This window comes from Anoplopoma fimbria, chromosome 16 (genome assembly GCF_027596085.1).
Source record: "Anoplopoma fimbria isolate UVic2021 breed Golden Eagle Sablefish chromosome 16, Afim_UVic_2022, whole genome shotgun sequence".
Classification (NCBI taxonomy): Eukaryota; Metazoa; Chordata; class Actinopteri; order Perciformes; family Anoplopomatidae; genus Anoplopoma; species Anoplopoma fimbria.
In genome coordinates this window covers 149,176-165,079 of record NC_072464.1, presented here as the reverse complement: position 1 = coordinate 165,079, position 15,904 = coordinate 149,176, and the positions used below count along the sequence as shown (strand labels likewise).

At 39.3% G+C, this 15,904-nt stretch overlaps 1 protein-coding gene across 1 annotated transcript in view; it reads left to right on the top strand.

Annotated features, from left to right (window-relative positions):
- Window positions 1-9,617, top strand: part of LOC129104862 (receptor activity-modifying protein 1-like) — a 52,934-nt gene extending 43,317 nt beyond the window's left edge. Inside the window, exon 5 of the mRNA XM_054615721.1 lies at window positions 9,362-9,617. Coding sequence (XP_054471696.1) covers window positions 9,362-9,617 — 256 coding nt within the window. The remainder of the gene's footprint in view (window positions 1-9,361) is intronic.
- Window positions 9,618-15,904: the final 6,287 nt, after the last annotated feature.

Sequence of the window (15,904 nt, the reverse complement as noted above, 5' to 3'; positions counted from 1 at the left end):
TTCTGTGTTTTGGACAGCAGCCCCAGCAGGTCAGTACATACTTACATTACATTACATTACATTACAGTCATTTAGCAGACGCTTTTATCCAAAGCGACTTACAGGAAGTGTATTCAACATAGGTATTCAAGAGAACTACTAGTCACCAGAAGTCAGTGTAAGTGCATCTCCTTTCTTAAAGGAGATGCACTTCTGGTGACTAGTAGTTCTCTTGGTTTTAAACAGCTGTGCTGGAGCATCTGAGTTACTGAAGGTCAAGTGTCCAGGTGTATCAGGGATACTTAAGGACGGACAGAAACAAAATTCCACACACAAACATATAAACAGTCTCAGAAGCTAATTTATACCCCGGTAAAAGCCCACACAAAGCACTCAAAACACATATACACATACATGCAGGTATTCACACAAACCCAAGCACACACATGTCAAAGACAAACATAAACACACGCCAAGCTCCATCTGTTTTCATCCTGTTATTGACACTGTGTATGTGTGTGTATTTTGGGGGCCAGAAATTTTTCAAACTGTAAAATATTTTATCACTTTTTCTCTCATGTAAGAGAAACAGTTGCGCACACACACACACACACACACACACACACACACACACACACACACACACACACACACACACACACACACACACACACACACACACACACACACACACACACACAGATGTTCAATCTCCCCCAGTAGAAAAGAGGAGCAGGAGGTTAGCAGAATAACAAAGTGGAGAGAAAAATAACATTTTGTCTGAGCTCAGTAGTGACAGTTTGGCATGTTTTTTTTGTCTTCAAGGGAGGATTCTCTCCCTCTCTGCTCTGAGGTGATCTCTCCCAGCAGCATGACAGAAACTTTCACAACTGTAAATGCAAGCAATATAGAAGGGTTTTTCTGGCCCAAAGTAAGGAAGTGAGAATAAGGTGATGACGCGTGGTTGCACATAACAGGACACAGGAGATGACACTTTAGGTCATGTTTAGAAATTTAGAACTGGACCAGAATCCCAATAGATATGAATATTTGTGTAATATGACAATAATCTTTGATCCTCAATATTTTTATCTCTGTGGGGTTTTTCCTGTTCTCCATTTCGGCTGCGGTTCTTTGATGCTTCATGACCCATTTTCTCAGGGAACTCTATATTATCTTATCAGATGTTCTCCTCAGTTATAGTGAACAAAAGCATAATGACAGCATCTCTGTTGATCGAGACTATCTGCAGTGTTCTGTGTTGTATCTGCACTGGATGAATTGGTTAATGAAATGGACACAAGCTGACATCTAGTTTCCTCATGACAAAGGATGCAGAATTTTTTCATGTGAACTTTGAAAACTGCTCTTCTGGTTTAATACTGTAGTTTTTAGTTCAGGACTCAGTATTCAATGTTGCAGCATCCTCCCGTTCTGAATAGTGAAGCCAATGCTGAAGTGACTTAAACCTGCATTCTCTTTACTGACCAGCAGGGGGCGACTCCTCTGGTGGCAAACAGAAGTCTGATTGTATAAAAGTCTTTGAGAAAATGACTCTACTTCTCACTAGATTTATAACCTTAGTAAACATTGTTAACATGACTTCATGGTCTCAGGTCTTCTTCAATAAAGCATGATGTTCATTTTCAACACGTTCCCATCCGAACTCTTCATATGCTGGCGCTTGGTCAGACCCTGGGTTAACGTTAGGAATTCAAACAAAAACACTTGCTTAGATCTAGGCAACAAAAACACTTAGTTAGGTTTAGGAAAAACATCATGGTTTGGGCTTAAAATAAGATGACAACGAGGTGGCATAGACCAAAGTTGTGATTTCTCAAATATCTCTTCGAAATCCAGGATAATATAAGGTGATGTGGAAATAGCGGTAAAAATGGTCAGGAGCGTTTATTTAGGCACAAATTCTTTTTGTCTCACAATTTATAGATAGGACCCATTGTGAATATGAAATAGTGGTACCCCTGGAAAAGAAAGTTTGGGCAACATTGGTCCATGGTAAACAAGCAGTCTGTTCTACATACAAGTTATAAAATAAAGAGGAAAGGTAAATTACTAATACTGCCAGATTAAAAACGAAAATGACCTATCAACAAATTCATGAATACAGCTAAATAAAACTGAAGAGAGATAAGTTGGTGACTCGAGTGTGTAATGAAACAAATTGTTCTCATTAAAACCTGAATAAATATTGGTCAGCATCAGGCTTCATTATCATCATATGCTTAATTTAAAAAAATAGACTCCAGCAGGGCCAGACTGGAATAATAATTCAGCTAAGGCCTTTACCTGAGAAACATTGTTTTCTGTTTATTGTTTCTGTCAGTATTGTAACCTTGGTTCTCTGAGTGAAGAGAGTGAAGAGGCCATCTCTCCACTCGGTTATGTATTCCAGATGTAGCTGGAGAGATGTCTGGATACCATGGAGAACTGGATTTACTTCTAACTGACAGAAAGGTTAACAGGTGTTTATTTTCTCATTATTATTATGGGTATAATGACGTGTAGAAATATGCTGTTGGTGTTATAAAGTAAGTAATTCACCAGGAATGTGACCTTGCAGGTATTTTTTTACTTTTGCAGCAAAAGTTGCAAGTTACAACTCTATTTGCCAACTGTATTATTTTTTTTATTTTTTTTCGTAACCCCTCTGTTGCCCCCCCGCCACTCGACCTGAACAGCACGGCATCACCTCAGAGATGTTTGCCACTCAAAGCGAGGTTTAACGCGGCTAGATATGCACTGCTCCTGAATATAATATGACTCAGAGGTTGTCAGAAGGGCAATAGCAAACATAACATCAATGTTACACTTTAAGTGGGTTTCCCAAAGGACATTTTCCTCTTTCAGATCTTTTTTTCAGACAAATATGACATGTTAAAAGCCAGCAGGGGATATATTTTAAAAAACATTATTTCAAACTGAGTGAAAACTTTATGCAGGAAATATCACTCCACTTTAGCTCAGGCTTTGAGGCTGGAAGGAGGTTTTGTCAGTAATGTGTGTATGTGTGTGTGTGTGTGTGTGTGTGTGTGTGTGTGTGTGTGTGTGTGTGTGTGTGTGTGTGTGTGTGTGTGTGTGTGTGTGTGCGTGCGTGCGTGTAAATATTGTTATTTTGATAGCACAATGTTATTTATTTCATGCAACATAAAAATCATTACTTGTATCATGTATTTTGCAGGAACAGCTGAATAAGTAACCCCCGTCTATCTAGCTTCATACCTGTCCACCTCACACACCTGGCTCTGTGAGTGTCCGTCAGTGGAAATAAAGGAGCTGTGCTGACTCATTTCTCAAGTCACTGGAGCAGCTTTGTTTCCGTGTTGCTTTTATTTATTCATTATCCAGGTTTTATTTATTCACACTGCGCTCTCCAGACAACAGATCAGACTAACTAAAACAGCATGCCCCTGCCTAATTCAGCTCCCCTGCGCTTCTTCTTCTCCACATGGGATACTTTCATAAACTCTATAGTCAATTAGGCTGCCTGTCTCTCACTCTGCATTTATCATGCAGGTCTGCATCTATTTCTATACCTTTGTCTTTGTTTTCCATCTCTCCCTGCCTATACATTATGAGCTGACTATATATGGAACTTCTGCTTACACACATATCATTTCTTACACCTTAGGTAAAGGTACTAACCTGAAAATTGCATCTGAAGATTATTTTTTTCCATATGCTCTCAGGTGATACATGAGCACAGGCCGTGAAATCATTTCCGAACATCATTTCACAGGCTCACACTCTTGAACATTCCCTTTCCAGCACCCATACGGCGTACTTCATCTCCCACACACTTGTTGGGACTTAAAAAAAGAAAAAAAACACTTGACGTAAGAGTGGGCGCAGAGTCACGAACACAGCCTTTACCATGCATGAAATCTGACAACTCTGCTTGCAAAGCGATGAACTGAACAAATCTGCACTCACAACTGTAGGTCACTACTGAAACAGACAGCTATAACAACACATTCTCACCCCAATGCGTCTAGTACCGACGCTTGGTCAGTGCTCATATATTTTATATTATGACGCTCTACGGACCCCTCTAGTGTCAGTTTTGGAAATGTAAAGGACGGCGTGTCAGTTTCCACTCGTTACCTGCATAGTGTCTTTTCGAGATTAACTTCAGTCTTCACAGGAAGTTAGGTTTAGGCGACAAAACCACTTAGTTAGGTTTAGGAAAAGTGTGTGTTTGACATCAGCATTTTTGCCAAATGACTGAAGACTCTGCATTTATTTATATTTTCACACGTGGCACAAACACCCGTCAAACCTCTGTGGCCTATCTTGCACTTTATCCTTAGTCCGTTGGTCTTAGCATCTAATAATGACGCTGGCGTATTTACATTGGAGTTGGTCTGGTCGTCGTTATCAGAGGCAGAGGGGAGCTGGCAAAACTACCGTATTTTGATGCATTGGGAGTGAGAACGGCTGGCTATATTCTTATTCTGTTTCTTGTAAACCCTCTTGAGTATGTGCAGTCCTGTCAATAGAATGCTCAAGTGTGCACCAGGCTTTTACAAAGGAGTATAAAATAAAAGTATATAAAAGTTTCATAACACTTGGCAAAGGATGCAGTGTCACATTTGGAGGATTCTGCTCGTGGCAGGCAATGGAAGCTGCATATGTTTAAGGGATCACAGAGAACTTAAAGTCCCTGATAAACACTGACTCACTGCTGATCCCCAACCCCTGAGGACCGTCATCTTGCAACCGTGTTTTGAATGTTGTCCCACAGAAATGTCATCTATGTTGAGGCCTTTGGCGCAAGAGTAAACATACCTTCTCTCCAATAAACCAAACAAAATATGGCCACTTTCTCTCTCTCTCCGTTTTGTTGCAGTGAACTTCACAAGTTCTCCATTTCCTCTCCGATTCACCTCCCTGCTTATGACTTTCGAGAATGCTCTAACCTTTAAACAGAAATGTACTGTGAAGGACCAGCATATGATTATCAGGAGATCTAAAGTGATTTTAAATGGGAGCCAGAGCGTGACACTATGTTACTGTTTACTATAGCAAAGCCTGCGTGAAGCTCCCTAGTGTCTTTGTCTAAATAAGACGAGCCATTTTATGTAAACTTTCTCTTCTTCGTCCAGAGGTTTAAACTGAGCAAATCCGACCAGGAATAGACAAGTGAGGCCATGCAGCTCAAGCTGAACAGAATAGTTAGAAAATGATCTCAAACAGTGCTAACATAAGCATCCAGTAGCATAAGCTTTCACAGTGCAACTAGATGAATATGTCTGGCTCTCAGTGTGTTAAAGTAATAATTTAGAAGATTTTCCTTCAACTAAATTTCTGTTAAGTCACAATATTGTTGAATGAGGTAACACAATGGTGATTAAGCCTATAGGCGCTCTCTTGAAAGTGAGATCTAGAGTATTTTTCAATACAGCATGATGTTCATTTAGTAAATTATGGTCCATTTAGACCCAAATAGGCCTTAAAGCAGAGTATGCTTTAGGGCTGGGTTTGATTTTGGATGGACATGCCGCTACCACTACCAGAGCCGTATACGGCGTCTCTATGTCATTCCTCCGCAGTCCACATATTATCAGTTCTTTTCACTGGTTGTAAATACCCAAGATGTTTGACGGCCGTATCCAAGATGGCGACGGCAAAAACGCCAAACTCAAGGCTTCACAACCGCAGTCCACAAACCAACGGGTGTCATCAATTTATTTTATACAGTTTATGCTTAAGCCCAGTGATGTAATCAGATGTCCTCAGTCGCAAATGCAGCTTTTATTTTAATTACATTTTTTGGACTTTCAAATTGGAGTATTTCAATAAATTTCTGCAACTGTACATCTGGAATGTTACTGCACCAGCAGCCAGCAGTAATCTTATTACCACACTTGGGACATGCTTGCTTATTGACATTACACAAGATTGTAGGTGATTGAGGGCTTGATTTCAGTATCATGAAGCTGGCTCATTTTTAATCCGGTGCAATCACCATGGTTACCCATGCATCAGAGCAACAGCAGAGCGATTCTACTGACCTTAAAATAAGTCTTTTGCTCTGTCTTACTTGTCAGTATATAGTAAACTGAGTACTTTTTCCACACCGAGATCCGATAGGAATGATGATTCAGATTTTCCAGTGATTGGTCAGGCGGTTGGCAGGTTTCGTTCTGAAATTCATAAATTAACCTGCTCTGTTAGCAGGTTAGTCATGTAGCACAGACTGAATTGGAGTCTTGGATTTTATATATGTATTCAGTTGGTGCTGTTTATTGATTCCCACGGAGAACACAACAGAGAAAAAATACTTTTTTATAGAGCCTCCATCACTGAGCTGATTGAAACCTGTTTCATTTTAAATTTGTTTTGTTCTGTTCAGTACCAACACTGCTGACACCTCTAATCCTCAGGTTGCACTCCTTTAGTATACTGTTAAAGCCAGACTATCCGTGGTAATACAATAGTTCATGGCGCTTAATGTTAGGATGGAGATCAGCTCCGGATGCCAGCACTTCAGATGGAAATGTTAAGAAAAAAGAAATACGATGGAAATTGAATTTAACACACTCCTTCTGACTGACTTATTTTTGTTTCTGTGTCTTACCCCTGTCTTTCTTTCTTATTAACTGGAAGAACATGTACAAATACGTCACAGTCAATACATACATAAAACATGCAGGCATGTCCCTCCCGCCTGTAAATTACTTGCATGCACACTTACCCTGTGGCATCAGAGAGAGATAATGTTGGGTAATGTCATAGTGGATGAATAGTGAGACAGTCACTGTTTCAGTCACAGCACAAAGGCCAAGTTCAAGCCAGTCAACAGAAAAAAATGTTGGCATCATATATTTCTGAAAAACTACAGGATACGTCGAATGTTGATGTTTTTGTACAACAAATCGGTCATGAATATGTTAATATATAATAATATAATATATATATATTAATAATATGTATTATATTAATACATATTAACAACAAGATAGGTTAGATTGGGCAACTAAACTTGGCAAATGTTAGAAAATAAACATAATGGTCTGTTTAAAAATAACAACGTAACATAAAAACAGTAACTAATAACTAATAAATAGCAAATGCCCTTAGTAGAATTTCTTACATAACAAGTGTAACAATGTTAGTAACAAGCCAACATTTACTTTTGGTTTCGCTTGGGACTTGAACAGCTGTCTCCTGGGTGAAAGGCTCAATAATGTGCACTTGATATACTATCACTTGTTCTGCGCGTCACTTTTTGGACCACCTCACATGCTCTGACTACATTCAAAAACTTTAAAGTTTAACGTTCTCCTGGTTGGCAGAAACGTACAATGCCAACCTTTTTGGTTGGCGACATGGTTTCCAATTGTAGATCGAGCTGAAACTTCAGCATATATAAAAATGTCATTAGTTTAACACTGAACAACTGCCATGACTTTCTGAAAAATAAAATGGCTTCTAATAGAAATTACATATAGACTACATTGAGCACACACATACATACACACTCGCAAAACTGCACACCATCAGGTTTAATCTAACGCTAGCTGGGGTGAAGTAGTAACCGATTACATCAACCGTCCCTGCCCTGACTCTGCTGCGACTTCTTTCAGTCGCTGACTCATAAACATCCCCGTACCTGGGTGCTCATTAGAGTGGCAGCAGGACCAGAATTCTTTTTTTCTCTTCCACCACTGATCTGTAAAATCTTAAAGGAAAAAACAGAGGCAGGAAGCATCCAGACAGTATGAAGTTGCCACCAGAAGCAACCTGAGTGCTCTGCAGCGCTGGTCCCATGCCAACCAGCCCTGAGCAGTTTACATCTACAAAACTCCTACAAAGAAAAGACTCCATGTTGTGATGCATCATAAAAAACTGTTGGAATATTAAACTAAAATATTAAATCTGAGCTGTGCAGATCAGAGAGGAGGAGTAAAGCAGCTATTCTACACTAGAGAAGTTTGGATATTAAATATGTTGCGGTGCATTATATATCACACTAATTGATACTTTTATGTTAACACTGGGTCAGATTACTACATGTAATGTGAAAGGAGTCACTCACAGGGATACATCCATTAGAGAATATCAATGGACTCTGTAGCCCCCTTCGGGTTAACTGTGCATTTTAGCATATTTTCGGTTTTATCGACTGCAACTTTACTGTTTTGATTCATTCTCACTGCTCTCATTACCCAAAAGATCAATAAGTAAAATGTCCGATTATGAATTAAAATCTTAAAATCTCTAGCACAAACACTTAACATAGTGTGACTGATATATAGCATGGGAGTGTCACAGTGAAAGTGTGCGCATGTGTGTGTTCTCTGTAAGTGTGAATTGCTGCCTAACCCTTATAGACCTATATGTGTTATGACCTTTTTCTGAGCATTCACAGTACCCTCTGTGCTCACCGTCATAATCATGGGTCATTACCTCAATTATGATGGGGATCATCTCATCATGGAGAAGCAACACACACACACACACGCTAGGTCTAAACAATAGACTATGAGTACGACCCCTCCCTCACACTGTTTTTTTTCCATGAGTGTCTCCAACAGTGAAGGACAAGTGTTTTGTTTTTGAGCCACCTGGACAATCTGGTAATGTGTTTGTCCTGTCTTCTGTCCATCCCAAGGAGATGTAATTCTGTTGCTATACATGATTTATCCTATAAAATATTTTTAAAAGGCAATTCATTTTCATAATTTTATACAAGGTGATCCGAATAAATCTCTACATTGTCATTTTTAATTAGAAAGGAAACAGGCTTATTCATTGCATTGATCATTATGCATTTTGAAGAACATCCAATAGGGCCTGAAAGGTTATTTTTATAAAATCAAGGCTTCCTCCGCATGCGAAAGCAGTGTAAATGGCCATGTATGGGAGAGATACTCAACACTGAAAGACTTTGGAGGGTAATGCCTTTGTTCAGCCCACATAAACCAAGAACAATTAAAAAAAAGTATACGGAGCGAACTGTGTGTTTATTTTCTCTGATGTAAGCATCAAATGTTTACTCCCTACAGTAGTCAAGTACACTAACTTTGCTTCTGAGCCCAAGTGTACGTGTAACATTAGCTTTAGATTTTTTTAATTCAATTTATCAATTTATCAATTCTTGTGAAAATAAAAATTTAAGCTGGCAAAATCAGCGGTCACTGACAATAAATAGGAAGCTGAGATCAAAGACCCACTTTTTAAAGAATTACCAAGAGTTTAGAGTGGTACCTGCATATGTGCCGAGTGAGAACAAAGAGATGGAGAGGTCTGACCACAGTTACATGAGGGGAAGTGGGTAGTGTTAGCAAATGGTTTGTTGATCTCTACCGTCTTCACCGTGTAACTGTTTATCTTCTTCTATTGTGTCACCAACATGCAGACTCTACGGCGAGCTGACAAACTGCACGTTCCAGGTGGCGCTGAAGATGGACTGCTTCTGGCCCAACAGGCTGGTGGATGAGTTCTTCATTGGAGTCCACAAGCACTACTTCCACGACTGCTCGATGTCTGGACGGCTTCTCAAGGACCCACCCAATCGAATCCTGGGTCCCTTCATTGTGGTTCCCATCCTGGTCACCCTCCTCATGACGGCCCTGGTGGTATGGAGGAGCAAACGCAGCGAGGGGATGGTGTAGTGAAAGGGAGGAGGTGGCCGGGGTCGCAAATTTCAAGAGAAAAATCAAGAGTTACTTTTTTGTCCCTTAGGTTGCATCATATGAACCCTCAGCGACAATTTGGACCAGAAACACTTTACTACGGACCTGGAAGAGGAGCTGTACGAGATAAACGTTAAAACCAGATCCTACTTCAGTGATGCCTGAATACACCAATATGAAGCCTTTACAACGCCCATCTGTTGTAACACCAATAGTCTGACATGGATTAAAATCATTGATTTGGTTTACAAAGCGCTGAACTGCGCACCTGAATCGGATGTGGATCAGGATAGTGACTGGCGGAAAATTATTAATATAAAATATATAAATTATACTACATATATTAACTATATAAAGATTTTAAAAAATGACTTTCTTGAGAGAAACTGCTTTAAAGAATGTTGGATGTGGTTAAAATGCTTCACCTCAGACATAAATATTTGTTGTGTCCATGAACATAACTGACCTTATACAGAAACACAGGAAAAGGAAGTGCTGAACTTTCCCAGAAGGCCTGCTTTACAATATTTGCCAGGCTACAAAAGGAAACTCCCAACATCTGTTAGGGGAACCCAGGTATATCAGATTTGATGTGTATATATATATATACTGTAAATATACACAATATTTACAATATGAAAAGTATCTGTCAATGGACTTTCAGAATGTCTTTGTAACTAAATCAAGCTTAAAATCATAGTACACTAAATTATTTTTTTCTCAGATGCAAATTTTGTGTTTTCATGTCAAGCAAAGAGACACGATTTTTAACAGATGTGCATTATATTTGAAATATACTTTCAGTCATGCAGATGGCTAATGGTCACACTGTCAAGCTATAGTGGGAGTGGAATCTGTATGCCAATAGTTTCCTTTTTCTTTTCCTCTGCTCATATCAGACAGCCTGGCCTCATGTCCTCAATCTATTGGCATACCTGCAGTAAAATATTTCCTCTGAATGGGAAACAAAGACGTGTTTCCATAGCATAATACGAACTGAACCAGCTGAAAGAATTCCGGAGATAACAATGTTACACACTGAAGATTGGCAGATGTGTAGTAAAGGTGAAAAGCTGCACAGCACAGAGAGGACGGACACTACGCAGGGGTTGAGGCCCCAATTTGGACAGACTGTGATGATGTTGTATTCTCTGGCTTCCATCCTCCGTCACCAAGGAAACTAAAATCAAGAAATGCCAGTGGACACACAGGTGGACGAGGCTGAGTAAAGACTTTGAAGGCCACAGGAGAACAGAAGTGTGGGTACTGTAGACAGTTAATTAACCAAAAATTCTCACATTCTTTCTGATTTTGCTCCCTCAAACATCTCTTTTATCCATTAGAATGAGAATATCACAGTATAGAAAGGCACTATCCCAATAATTACCAAATTGATTGCATCCAATTGAGGCAGTTATGTGAAAATGTTCCAAGAAGGAAAAAAAAGAGAACAAAGAGTAGGATATTCGCTGTGGATGAATCACAAATCTAACTACAGATAGAACATAAAGCGATGGATTAGCCAACGCACATCTCTGCTGAACGTTGCCTGAAGCACAGTTTGTGTATCATGGACCTTAGGTTTATATTGATTTATGATCTCCCAGTGTGGTAGAGTGCGCTGTGTGAACTGTTTCCTCATTGATATTTTTGAACACTCTCTTTCCTTTATAGATTCATTGACCTGTAACCTGCCTGTCAGCAAAACACACCAGAAAGCACACCCACACTTCCCCAACACCATTTGTACTTTGTGCCAGAAAGCTCTTGTAAAACAGAGGGTAATGTTTGCTGTGAAACGTCAAATTTTCTGTTGGAGTGACTTCTAATGGCTGAATTGTAAAATCTATGATCATGAAGAAAAGTTGAATAAAACGTCTGATTAATGTGTCTGATACAATGGGGATTGGCACTTATGTTTCTTAGGGGTTGGGTGGGATAGTACAAAGGGCTTTTGGTAACTATGTGTTAAATATGAATGACGTATCCTGCAATAATGTATGCGTGGCTTAGTGCGCAACATTCAATCATCATGAATGCACTGGGTTCAGGCAGCCGTGTCATTCGCTGAAGTGTGAAAAATATGACAAAGGCAAAACTATATTTAGTTAAGTGTACAGAAAACAAGCGCCTCCTGTTTATGCCTCAGCAAGCTTCGTGACCTGAAGAATTATCTTAAGTCTTATCACTTTACCCTTTTCACACAAATGCATTGGGGAATAGCAGTGTTGCCTGAACAGAGAAAGAATAAATGAAGGTGCAGTCACACAGCATTATGTCTTGCACTAAATGTTGCATTTGTATTGGTGCTCTCAGAAGACAAGTCAGCATGAATCACAAAGCAGCTCAGATGTCAATTAGAGCAAACAGCTTGTTCTTAATTTATATTTATTAGATGAAAGGGCTCACTTGTCCTCTCAAAGTCAGAGTCTTCAGGGTTTTTGGGGAAAATTCATGTCAAGGCCCAAGACATTTGAGACAACTGCAAGTCAAGTGTCAAGTCATTTGAAATAATTCCAAGTTAAGTGTCAAGTAATTTACAACAAGTTCAACTCAAGTAATTCGTTAACGTTGTGTTAACGTCGTAAAAGAATTGAGAGTGTGCGTTTCTAGATACGGCATCTGTTTGTGAAGACACGTCAATGTTAATGGTTTAGCTTAATCCCCAGCTGTCCCACAGCACATTTTGATATCACGGTGTACACAGCATGTTAAATTATGAGATTGACAGGAGTCAACCACGTCCTTAACCTTTTGTTCTAAAGAATCACAAACTTCGCACAGAGCTGACTTGAATCAAACTGAACACAAAATATAAATGGTCATTAGAATGCCACAGACGTAAAACTACTGCTAACATAATATTTGCTACGCATCTAGCATAGCTTTTGTTGTCATTTAATGGAGGCACTAGTTAAGATTATGTTAGAAAACGTATATCTTGTTGAAAACGGCTTACAAGCTTATTGGTTAGCTATCGGTTTTGAGTTTCAACAGGAGAATCCTGCTCTTTATGTTTGGTTAATAAGGCCCACAAACTGTGGCAGGCTAGCTTGCTAGCTTGTCCATATTAATCCCTGCCATTACAATTCTATTAAGTCAATGCTCTTTGTAGCATGTTTTGCCATCCTTTGAACAGTCCGCCTTCCATTTAAAAGCCTGTCTGTCAGGTTTTCCTGTTTCAGTTAGCCTTGTGCAGTAAACATTGAGGTAATTTATTAAAAAGAATTGGAAACCAAAATTAATAAATAACAAATTGAAAATCAATTTGCAGTCTGACTGTACTGTCGCTACATGGCTCTGGGTACTGACATTTCCTGACTGTCGCAACTTTTCATTAGCACAAGATGTCTGTTAACAACAAGTATAAAATGTGATGCTAAACACCATGCTACAGAAAGATTCTACAATAATAAAAATACTTAATACAACTTGTTTAAGAGGGTTTGCTGTCAGCCATGACCTTTTTCAGCCCACGCTATCTCATCTTATTAAAGACTGGACTCTCCCTGGTGAATTATTTATGGAGGAGAAAGGCAACCTGAGGAGATACAGATGCTGAAGCCACACATGACTGCAAGGGCAGCAGCCATTGGGACAGCAGCAATGGTGCACCAAACGGTCAATTATTGTTTAATGACCAAGGACATTGAGTGGGTTGAGGTCAGAGACAGAGCAGGCTCAAAAATACAAAAAGTCCAAAATATCTGCCCCAAAGTCTGCTTGGTTTGTTCAAAAATTAAAAACAAGACTGACAGAAGAAAAATAAATAAACCAATAGCACAGATTAAAAAGAAATATGCAAAACACCACATGAATGAAACATTTACATTTTATAAGAATTGGTTTAGAATAATTTAGCTTTTTATCTTAATTTTGTTCATTCATGTTATGAAACACATAATCATCATCCTAAATTCTTACAGTTGGGCGACTAACGTTTTTACAGCAATTTCTTCAACCCTTTCATATTTCTAAGGTTATCTGGAAAGGTGATGTATGGTAATCCTTATCAGGAAGAGGCTAAAAATAGCTGCACCCCATTAACTGCAGTTTATTTTATATGATCATTCTCAGCAGTCACTAACCTGTGTGCTGCAGCAAGAGGGGGATACAAATTTACAATTTTCCATGTAAATAAGTTCTTTATTCTGACTGTTAAAGTATTTATTTACATCCAAAGAACGCTTGAGAGAATTCTGACATCCCAAGATTAGATCTCACCGTTTTTCAAAGCATCGGAAAACTCCAGAGCTGACCCATTTTACCACACAGGAAGGCTCAAAACTTATCAACCCTGTCTATTTAGGTCATGCACACGTAAAATGTATCTCTACATCTTCGCATTCTATCCCTTAATTTCTTTATTAGCTAAATCGCAGATTTCTAAGCTGAAAACTAAAGTGACAATTATGCGTGAATGTCCCCCCACTTTCCAGTGTACATACATTATGGGCAAACCTATAGATGTTATTAGAGTTAATGTAGCCAACCACCACATGCTGAAAAAAAACTTTAAACCCTTTGCCACAGGTGGCACAATTTAAAATAATAATGATAAATTGGCATGCAGAGTGATTCCGCTGCAGGGTGGTGCATGCGAGATGAAGCAAGAAGACAAATGAATGAAATCAACGTATTAACGTCCTTCTACAGACATGTTTAGTTTACACAGCTTTCTGCAGACAGAAAGCTTGGGGCCTGTACCAGATACCACACTGAAACTACACACAGAGGGCTTTATATTGTGCGGCTGTGCTTTCATCATGTGGATTAACTGCTTCTTGTCTTTGAAGAGTAATACAAAGATCACTCACCTCCTTAACGCATGTGTCTCTCCCTCTCACAGTCGCTCTGTTGCTGCTGTAAAGTTGGTCTCCACTGTGAATTATAAGAGCAGGTCTGTTTACATCAGGGCAGAGGAAGTAAACGGAAGCTCCTCTGTGGAGATGTACTCTACAACCCTCATGACATGAAAGTGGCCCGAAGACAAAAGAGGCGCAAGAAAGATGTCCTTTGATAGTTCAAAATGCTGTCTGCTTTTTGTAACATCATCAAAAGGCCTTCCTGCTCTAAATCTTCTGGTTAATATTATGTGGTATTTATACCATCTAAAGTAATGAGACCTGACCAGCGTGGCCCATTTAGCAGCTGTTCTGGAGCTTTCAACTTTATCAGTTGATCTTCTTGATCGAGTTGGCCAATTGTGATGGAAATGTACAAACTTCCATTTGTCTTAAAGAACCTTTTATCCATGTTGGTGTCCAAAAGTTTATTCTTGACCTGGGAAACGGTCAACAAAACAACCTCATCCCGAGGTCCATTAAGTAGGTGTTCTAGTGTCTTGTTTTACTGATAAATAATTTAATATATATAGACACAAACTAGTTGTACAGGAAGGAGCCTTTAGACGGTGCGACAAAGACAATCATGGAAGTTTACACTGTGTGAGATGGGTCTATCTTGGTCAAAACTTGTGTCCAACTGTTGGATGTAAACTTCAGACAATGCAGGTGGTGGCATTACTGTGCGATCAATTGTAGCGATACGAAGAAAATCTAAAGAAAAGAGAAGCCTATTTGAGAGCAGAAGGATGTCATCAACTCAGGTCATCCACCAACAAGGCTTTCTTTTTTTTCATACATACTTAATTTCGCATCAATTGTTTTGGCTTGTTGGCGTGCACATGTGGAATATTCCCCCTTAGCTGTACACAACAATGCAACAATGGATGCTGTGTTATTTCCTGTCATGTTCTGATTGGTTGGTCTGTAAATGCGGGTCATTGCAGCAGTCACATTGTTTGGCAGTGATCACAAAAGCTCAGAATCGGTCGTGAGAGGATGTTAGTCACATGTGCAATCCAGGACCACCATTGTGAACAAACAGTATAAAAAAGTTCCTCCATGATAACAATAAGTTAATACATCACTGCGCCTAGTGTGTAATATAATTTCATTTGAAAGTTTCCTTCAGTCTTTGTTCGTCCTGTCACCTGTTGTGATTGGAAAATGAAGAGAATGCCAAAGATAAAAACAAGCTTGACTGAAGGCGTGGATGGATAAGGGGTCTTTCACATACAACATTTTTTTTCGGCCCTCAAATCCGTTGTTGTCAATGTGGATCCAGAGTGTTCCAGATAGTCTATTTTTTTCATGCTGCAATGGCTGCGCCCAGATATACAGATTTCTTTTTTGGATATTCCAACTTTTGGAACACTGCGCATCATGTGATGAGGAATAACCAATCAGAGCCGGCAGATATCT